This window comes from Athalia rosae, chromosome 7, assembly GCF_917208135.1.
Source record: "Athalia rosae chromosome 7, iyAthRosa1.1, whole genome shotgun sequence".
Taxonomy (NCBI): domain Eukaryota; kingdom Metazoa; phylum Arthropoda; class Insecta; order Hymenoptera; family Athaliidae; genus Athalia; species Athalia rosae.
The window spans coordinates 10,744,984-10,754,726 of NC_064032.1; the positions used below are offsets into that span (position 1 = coordinate 10,744,984).

Sequence of the window (9,743 nt, forward strand, 5' to 3'; positions counted from 1 at the left end):
GACCACCTCCTCGGGTTTCCTGTTCTCCTGATACAAATCTCCACTTTTCGACAAACTTTCAATTTTCAGGGGCGGCATTCTAGAGCTCTGCATTATCGGTTCCGGTTTGAAGCATGATTGAACGATCAAAGACACAGGCATGCATGCAGTCAGTCCTGCAATGCATCAGTCGCTCTCTTTCTCATACCAGGAATGAATGAACAGGGTGGAACGCATGCACCTGATCAGGCACCAGGTCTCGGAATACCTTCTCGGTTTCCCTGTTCTTCTGATACCTAGGAAATTTTTTGGCTCTAATTCTAAACTTGAGGATCACTGTTCTGAAGCTGGAAATTATTCCCTTCTCTTTTGTATCAACGATTTATTGAATGAATAAATACAAAGCCAAGCATATAGTTAGTCCTGCCACAATTCAGTCGCTCTCTCTATCAGACTAGGAAAGATCATGAAGGATTGAATGCATGCACATGATTAGTCTCATGGTGTCCTGGCACACTTTTTGCCTATCCTTTTTCCCGGCAATTAAATTAATTGCTGGCCAAAATTCAGATTCGTAGGACCACCATATCAAGTCCATATGCCAAGGCCGAATCAGGGCCCAATACCGTGATGTGTTTCTTATAAAGAAACGACATGACTCATGAATCGTCATCGAAGCTATTAATTGTAAAAGGCGTTCAGCTGTTGGATTACCGTGAGGAGGAAAGTGAATCTCAGATTATCATTCGATACGTTTTAGATTTATTCATATAAAAAATGTTTCTTTACAACAAATGTTTTATAATGACATTAATAGCACATAGGTATGATAGAGGTTCTACAAAACAATAATATCCTAATTATTCCGTTCAGTACGTGATCTATGGCTACACGCTATAAAGAATGTTTGGTACTCTCATTCGATTCACAAATATAATGCACAATGTCGGTGATCGTGTTCCAGATGCAGGGCGGGGTTTTTTTTACAGACTGCCAATTATCCTCCTAGAACAAAAGAAGTTGAAAATTTAGAACTTAATATCATGATTTGTTGATAATGACAGATTTGAAAGACTGATGCTCGCAGGTGTCCAATTATTGTTAATCAAATGAACAATTCTCATAATGCTTCTCAGTTTTGTGAACAATTCTACGTAGAGAATGCTTGCAGTTTGCAGAACGGTATGTGTGATGCTGATTTATTAATAAATTTAGAACCTGTCTCTCAATAAACGGGCTGCCTGCTCATTGGCAGGAGTTTTTATCAGAATTATCTCCATTGAAACATTGTATTCACTATTTCAAAACGTCGTGGGTTCATCAGTATTTCTTACTTCATAATTCAATCTATTCCAAACTAACTGATTGGCGGTTATCGGCAAACCGATGCTTGAATTCTAAAGGTACGAGAAAACAAAAAGATAATCAATAAAAATACTGCTATCACTAGCAGCAACTTCTCGTGACAGGGGAAGACGCTAAGTTCAATTATCAGTTTTATCGATTCTCATATCTGTCAAACTCAACGAACATTATCACAACCTATTAATAATTCGTTTGATAGAAAATAATCGACCGATCCTATCAGAACGAATATACGAGACAAATATTCCCATGGTACTTGTTCAAATAGAGTGCAAACAAGAGGAAAAAGTAAGAAAATGGCGCTCAACTTCAGAGACTTTCGTACCTCAATCGCTAATCAATCGAACAAAAATTTGGAAGACTCAGATAGTGAGGTTCAAGAATATGAAAATGACCGTAAATATTTTCTCGCCGATAATGAAAAACCGATTCGGACCCTCGTTATGCTCCACGCAGAGCCCGTATGGATTGCCGTCATCCTATCAACGATCGTTATCCAAACGTTAATGATATTATACAATGTTAGCTTCAGAGGAAAACTTCTTAAATTGACAAACGAGCCCAAGGATTACTCAATGGTTTCTATCCAACTATTCGTTTTTCAAACTACCGATCTTCCTTCACTCCGTTTTTTTTTTTTTTCCAACGGTTATCGAAGAATCGGCGAAAGGAATTGGATCAACTAAGAATAACAGATTTTTAAAAGGAATAATAATAATTTTTCGCAGCAATCCTACCTCATACTCATCGACGGTTTATACTGTGCCGATTTTTTGCTCGCTCTTTTATATCGAAGTTGGAAATCAATATCGTGTATGGAGTCGGGAGCACAGCCACGAAAAAATATATACCTCATAGTGGATCTTGCGTCCCTTATTCCGATCGATATATTTCTATGGTACGGGACCAACTTAGCGGTCACGAACACCAGAGTATTTTATCTGTGGTCGCTCAATCGGCTTCTCAGAATTTACAGGGTGTATACCTTCTTCTGTGGGTATTTCCTCACGTTACTCTTTTTCTTAGTATTACCGTTTGCTTTTGGTTTCAGTTAATTATTTGAATTATTTCATTTTCTAAAGATACATCGAGAAACAGCTGTGCCTACGTGTCCGTGAAGCTCCACATGATCGAAATCCTCACGAGTTTGGTCGTCCTGTCGATGATTTCTACCGTGATTTTGTTCGAGTGGAAGATCAAAATCGACAAAAATGAACTTCCGTGGTTAGAGGAACTCGTTAAGAATATGAAAATCGATACTTTCACAACGTCCGAATGGTTCCAGGTGTGTTACTACGTTATCCTCGGACACGTGTCCTCGCACGGGTAAGTAAAAAACTTCTTCAGACGCTCCAACGGAAGTACCGAATTCCATATCTTCCTTTTCTCTTCGTCAGGACGATCGTCTTGCCCCGTGAAACGAACCACCTTCTTTTCACCGTAACTTCATTGATCTTTGCTCTGACCATAAGATCATTGCTTCTTGCCTACATGGTGGACAATTTCCACAGGAGGGATTACGCGAAAAGTATTTTTAGATTCAAGAGAATGATCCTAGGGGAATTACTTGGGGTGAGTGATCTTCGGCGTATAAAATGTGACGAAATGCGGACTCGTGAACTAAAATATATAATTGTTTTCCAAGTCTACGGTAACCAAAACGACGATGGATCAGATTTATAAGCGTTACGCATTATTTTGGGAGACTCAAGGGGCGCAAAATTTGACGATCGATCAGTTCGTCGTATACCCTTTGATCTTCAGAGCTGAGTGTAGTCTCGAATTGTCATGGGACATGTTCAAACATGTAATTATATCAGTTTGTATATGACAGTAAGCTCGTGGGAAGAATATGACAATTATTTATTTCAGTCCCAACTGTTTCGAACTATGCCAATTCCATTTCTGAGGAATGTCTCACTACTTTGCGAAAGGAAGTTCGTACTCCCTGGGGATTTCGTAGTGAAGAAATTCGGACTGAAAGATCGAATGATGTACATAGTGAGCGGAAACGTTTACGTCCTTTCAGAGGAGGACAACGATACTCCGATATTATCTTTTTCCGGTGGAACGATCTTGGGTGCGTTCGGTCGTCAAATAGCTTCGAAATTATCGTTCACAATTTTGGTCTTCTTAAAGGAGAGACAGCACTCTTCACGAGCTATAGAAGTGGCGTAAGCGTTTTGGCTTACACCCCCTGCGAACTCCACGTACTCGAAAGAAACAAATTTGCGAGGGTGATCGTCCCGTTATACCCGAAAATATACGAGGAGATGATCGCCACGATGAACTCAAGACTTGAGAACGCCAAGTTCATGAAAAATATCGGAGTGTACTTGAAGAAAAATGAAAACATTTTGTTAGTAGTCGACGACTTCCGATCTTCGATTAGTTTTTAAGACTTATTTTCGCTCCTTCGCAAGTAACAATGACCGCAACACCGATGTGGCTTGGCTGAAGTCGGTGCTCGGTGTCCTCCAGGGCGCTGTACGACCCGACGGAAAGTCCGAAGATGTCGAAAGTCGGATGAAACTCATGGAGAAGGTTTACGACACAGTTGACATTCGGTACACTTTCCGGTACCTCGATACACTGGTACTTTCCGACGTAGGTACTCACGATATCCGAACAGATGGTGAGAAAATTCTTACTGAATTTCCTCGAATTACTCATTAGAACATAGCCTTGACTACGGACGCGGTATTTTTGAGATCTTCAAAGTGTCCGTGGATCCTGAAACCCGACTCCCCGGTCCTATTGATATGGGACACCATAGTTTTGGTGTGCACGATTATCTTGTCTTACATTCGTGAGTATCGGTATCCACATTGGCAATGGTCTGAGGAGCGCGATCGAGATCCAAGGCTAAAGTAATTTTTCACAGTCACGGTAAGTTTGACATTCCCCGAGTATGAGACCGACTCCATTTACGCGTGGACCAGATTTTTGGGACTCGTGGCCACCGCAGATTTTTGGGTCACCGTCTGTACTGCCATACAAAAGAACGACAGAAGTGCGTATTCTATAAACGGTGAAGAAGTATTTCGGACTTTGAAATGTCTATTTTTTTTCCTTCAGTTATCATCATCAAGGTGTCACAGATCTTGAAGATCAGACTTCATCATTTGAGTTTTTGGTTGGATATAATGGCCGCGGTTCCCTGGGTTTTTTTGATCAGCGCCCAGTACGGTTCTTTGCGACTGCTCAGACTGAGTAGAATGCTGAAACTGTACAAGGTCCGCATTGTCCACCACAATCGGTAAAAATATACATCGAGTCAATTTTACGAAAACTAATTTGTCGCAGCTTGAGCTGATGTTCGATCGGATAGAAAATACCCATCGCATATCGATGACCAGTCTACGTACGATAAAATATGGACTTTACATAACGCTGATCGGTTTTTTCTTAACCGCGATAGCGATCATCATGTCGTGTTCCAGCGAAACCGGGCGCACCACGTGCCCCCCGACTTCATGGATTTCAATCGCACTCGCCGGTGAGCGCGAAATTTGCTGAAAAATTCGATGAAACAAATATCATCGGAGTAAAATCTGTTTCTCGACAGACCACGAAAAACTCAAGGACAAAATATTCCGCTACCCTTTGCTAGTCGTTTACCAAACTATACTGGGAATTGGAACACCCATAGGAAGACCATCCGATCCGACGGAATGCGCTTATTGGACTTTCATGATGACAGTGGGAGCTTTGCTCTACGTTTTCAACGTGTCGTCACTGTCGTCCGTTAAAGTACTGAGTAGGTTCACGTCTCTCGTTTGTTCGTCGATTCCGTCTCGAACGACTCACGATTTCAGGCCAAGTGATACTGGCGAAGCAATTTCACCTCAGGCAAGCGATTCAGTACCATCTCAACCAGACTGTGATACCGGATGTGTTGAAGAAACGAGTCGATTCTTATCTGGACACCGAACGTTGCTACGACAAAGGTTATCGAATATCCACCAACGAGGACGTCCTGGCTACCTTGCCGTCCGAAGTTTCCGCAAAGTGGAAGTACGAAAGATTCGGAAGTCTGTTGAGCAGCGTACCACTTTTCATGGAGACCAGTACAGGTGACCCTGTCCGACAAGCTCTGCGAAGTCCGGTTTTCCACGAAACGTCGACGATATTATTATTATTATTATTATCACAGAATTCATCAAGGAGATTTGTTACATCGCCACGGTCGGGATTCTCCCACCGAAGGAACTTCTCTCTTACGGCGGACGACACTGCACCGAGATGTACGTAATAGAGAAAGGATACTGCGAAATGATTCACATGGAAGCTTCCATACCCCATCGTACCGTTGGCGCGGGTACCGCGATATACCCCGTCGAAATGTGCCTCCAATTGCCGGTAGTTCACACCGTCGTCACATCCACCTATCTCTCGTTCGTCACGATAAACCGAAGCGATTTTTTGAGGGTTTACAGTAACTACCCCGAAGAGAAGTTCGAGTTCGATCAACTTTTGTCGGAGTTTCTCAAAATGGAGGTACGACGGTTCTTTGGCTGGTTGGAAATAACATTTCTATTTCTCCCGTTTCGTCGCAGCAAGTCGTCGAACTCCACGAGGTCGTGAAAGAAAAGCCAGAGTTCATCGATGCGCTGGACGCGGTGCGTCCGCCGATACCCTCTTTCACATTTTTCGAGTACACGATAAACAAGGAGGACCCGGAATACTACGTGATCAACGAGCCTTTCGAGAGGCTGAAGAACTTCAAATTCATCAAGTAATTCGTCGATCGTTGTCGCGGACACTCCCTACGTCACAAATTCTTTTCGATTATTTCTTTTTTTTAACTTCGCATTTCCGCCAGGTGGTTTCTTCTCCGTTTAACTCTACGACCTGACGGAACGTTCATTAAATTCTACGAGGCCCAGAGGTGTTTCTTTGCGATAATGGCGGTCATATTTTACACTACAAGGATTGTAATGGAGGCGGGAGACTTTACGACACTGGTTTCGAAAATAATCACCTTTCTAAACGCGACTGCGGTCTTGGACATTTACGTCAGGATGCACGTCGGCTACTTCAACGACAAAGGTCTCCTCATAACCCATCCGCTCGCCACCGCTATTCACTACATGAAGACCTCGATGATTTTGGACGTCCTTGGAATTCTTCCGTTCGAGGCAATGGTACCCCACGCGACGGGGTACGTCACACCGTGTCTGCACGTAGATTAAATCCATCGAACTTTTCATTTGGAATTTTCCTCAGGAATACAGAGGTACTTTTCTACTCGTATTTAACGAGGATTATTCAGCTGCATCGTTTTTTGGGAGCTACAAGTTACCTTCAGGAGTCCGATTCGTGGACAAGCGTGATAAAGTACGGAAAGTTCATTCCCGTACTGTTGGTGGTGGCTCACGTATTCGCTTGCGTCGTACTTTACGAGAGTTGCACGTTCGACGGAAGTTACAAAGAGAACGAACAGTTCGGAGCGGGAATCAGGTGTCCTCAGGATCGAAGTTTCATTAAATCGAGTCAGTCGAAAGCTGTGGGGTATCTTTGTTGGGCGACGTGAAATTTACCGTTACTTTGTAATAATTTTCGGTGCCGCGAAAAGGCGACAATTACAAGCTGACCGTGTGGATCGTTTACCGGAGATCGCTCTACATCGCCGTCAGTACGTTTACGCGGGTCGGCGTTGACGAGATGCAGATAAAAACGATATCCGGTATGAACATATTCAGTCTGATGTCAGCCGTGACGTTCATGGTTCTTCTGCTGATTACCGCGCAGATGATAGCCGACTCGGCTATTCGCGATGGTGAATTGACGGCGTATCAAGATCGCATGACAACGATGGTCAAATTTATGCACGACAAAAGAATCAGTCCGGAACTTTACAAGTAAATAAAGACCGCGGTGATTTTAGTCCGGTTGTATGAAATCCCGTCAATCATTCCGCAGGGAAGTCGTCTACTATTTCGAACTAATTTGGAAGCACAGACGCGGCCAATCCGTCGATCGATTGATAAAGACCTTTCATTCGGCGCTTCGCGAAGACGTTCTTTGCGCGTTGTTCAGCAAATCTTTGTCGAAGGTAACGCCTCGACTGTTTTCTTCTTTTTTTCGGATATTTTAACGGTGAATATTTTTTCCCCCAGTGTCCCGGATTCGTAAACGCTGGCGAAACTTTCTACCGATACCTGCTCATGCACATGCACTCCGTTAGATTTTTTCCAAACGGCGCGGTGATCGTTCACTACAACGACGTACTAGATTTCGTCGATCTCATACACACCGGAAGTGCCGAAGTTGTGGCTCCCGATGGATCCTACGTGACGACTCTGGGGCCGGGAAGGTAAATTTGTTTTCTCGTCAAATCTCATTCGTCCATCTTCATTGGAACCTGTCGGCGTGTGTTCCGTTCAGTATTTTTGGAAACCTCATCGGAACGACGACGGTCAGAATGCCCGTCAGCATGGTGGTCAACGCGCACATGGAAGCCCTCGTTTTCGAGGCTCCTCAGTTTTTCAGGGCACTGTCGATCCACCGCAAGGCTCGGCAAATATTTCTCACCGCTATCGAACTCAACAGCGATTATCTCCCCGGTATAACCGGAGATCACGAAGTTTACGTTACCAACGAGGACGATTCGTCCTCCGCGAGCAGCGGCGAAGTTTCCCAGGTATTCGTTAACGGGAATTTCGATTTATCGTCAGACTCGAGAATCCATCCTTCGAATTCGAACCTGGATTTCAGGGTAGGACGATCTTCCGGGTTTTCAAGTTCCTCAGTATGAGAGTCGTCGATCCGAACTGGATGCTGATCAAACTTTGGGACAGGAACAGCCTGTTCGTTTCGTGTTACTTCAGCCCGTGCGCAATTATTTATCAAAATGCTTACGGCGACTTTCACAGAAACTGGATTTTGATTCAGTACGTAACCGACTTCCTATTTCTCACCATGATGTATCTCAGGGTACACAGCGCCTTCGAAGACGTCCACGGTAACGTCGTACGCGACAAACGACGAATATGGAGTAGGTACGAATCGGCGCGGAAGACCTCTCATTGTCAGTCAACAAGGTTGATGGCCTCGACTTTTTTTCGCAGGTTTCTCAAATCGCGGATGGGATTTTACGCGCATCTGGCTTCCGTTGTGCCGATAGAGTTAATAGCGATCGTTTTCAGAGGCAAAACGATGCGGAAGATGTATTGTCTTTTGCGTCTGAACCGCACTCTACGTATAGCGGTTGTCGCCGACTTTTTCAATGTCCAGTGCAAGAAGTTGAACATAAATATTTTCAAGATGCGCCTCGCGTATCTGGTGCTCTTGTTATTTTTCATACTTCACGTAGCCTCGTGTATCCTGGTTACGATGACCGTGAAAATTGACCCCTACGATTTCGACGACCTCTCACGACGGAAAGCATATTTCAAAAACGCCTTCCATGTCGCTTCGTTGTACGGAGGCTCCATCACGAGAAGGTGAATATGTCTAGCTCGTCCCCTGAAACCGAATGACGAAAATTCGCGTTCTCAATTTCAGGCTACCGATGGAAAGCTCGGGTATCCACGTGGCTTATATCCTTGCCTTGGAGATCATGATGTTTGTAACGTACGCTCTGATCGTTGGCGACATGTGCGCTATGATCGACGTTAGACATTACGTAATGGTGACTTACGAACGGGTCATCAGACAGTTCAAAAGTTACATGGAAACGTGCGACCTCACGTACGTGCTGAGAAAAAATTTATGGAACTACGGATGTAATCTTTGGGAGTTCAACAGAGGAAGGCAAATTCCCCATCTGGTGAGATCGAGAGAGAGAGGAAAAAAAAAAAAACGAAAAAAATAATGTATTTCCCGGTCGCGGAGCGTTTCAATGATTTTTTTTCCAACTTCGAAGGTACTGGAGGCTCCGAATTACCTTCGACGAGAAGTGAAAAACGCTCTTTTCGTCCATCATCTTGAAAATCACGATATATTCTCCGGTTGTCACGAGGACTTTTTGCGTCAGGTTTGCGACGCTTTTGTCCTGATCAATTTTTTCCCCGACGATCTGATTGTGAACGTGGGCGACATAAACGGAAACATGTACTTCATACACACCGGAAGGGTCCTCACGATTCACTATTATCGTGATAATCTATCGAAGGAAAAAGGGAGAGAAATTTACGAAGAGGGAAGAACCTTCGGATTCCCCTCGGGTTAGAAAATTACCTGTAAATAATGATTTTGGGCGGCGAAAAAAAATTTCACGGTATAATCGATCGCTTACGATCGTTTCCCGCAGGCTTTTTCCCCTCGTTCCCTCACAGAGCGACGCACCGAGCTTTCGGCAAATGCAAGATCCTCACGTTGAACAGGAACAAGTGGATCCACTTGCTCGCCCATTTCCCGGCGTCCGAGAAACACATCAACCGTATGGCGAGAAG

The 9,743-nt window shown here is 44.0% G+C and overlaps 2 protein-coding genes across 2 annotated transcripts; both read left to right on the forward strand.

The window, feature by feature from the left end:
- Nucleotides 1-2,335: 2,335 nt before the first annotated feature.
- Nucleotides 2,336-3,201, forward strand: LOC125501680. The gene is made up of 2 exons (XM_048658036.1): nucleotides 2,336-2,670; nucleotides 2,742-3,201. The coding sequence occupies exons 1-2, from the start codon at nucleotides 2,471-2,473 to the stop codon at nucleotides 3,025-3,027; spliced, it is 486 nt and encodes a 161-aa protein (XP_048513993.1). The 5' UTR covers nucleotides 2,336-2,470; the 3' UTR covers nucleotides 3,028-3,201.
- Nucleotides 3,202-3,234: 33 nt separating this feature from the next.
- On the forward strand, nucleotides 3,235-9,520 carry LOC105691064. The gene is made up of 21 exons (XM_048659031.1): nucleotides 3,235-3,424; nucleotides 3,484-3,703; nucleotides 3,768-3,939; nucleotides 4,021-4,153; nucleotides 4,229-4,357; nucleotides 4,423-4,580; nucleotides 4,651-4,843; nucleotides 4,913-5,104; nucleotides 5,163-5,420; nucleotides 5,501-5,844; nucleotides 5,904-6,082; nucleotides 6,170-6,508; nucleotides 6,574-6,839; nucleotides 6,923-7,208; nucleotides 7,270-7,402; nucleotides 7,467-7,663; nucleotides 7,735-7,990; nucleotides 8,065-8,348; nucleotides 8,418-8,792; nucleotides 8,854-9,118; nucleotides 9,215-9,520. Exons 1-21 carry the CDS (start codon nucleotides 3,235-3,237, stop codon nucleotides 9,518-9,520), a joined length of 4,875 nt encoding a protein of 1,624 aa, XP_048514988.1.
- Nucleotides 9,521-9,743: the final 223 nt, after the last annotated feature.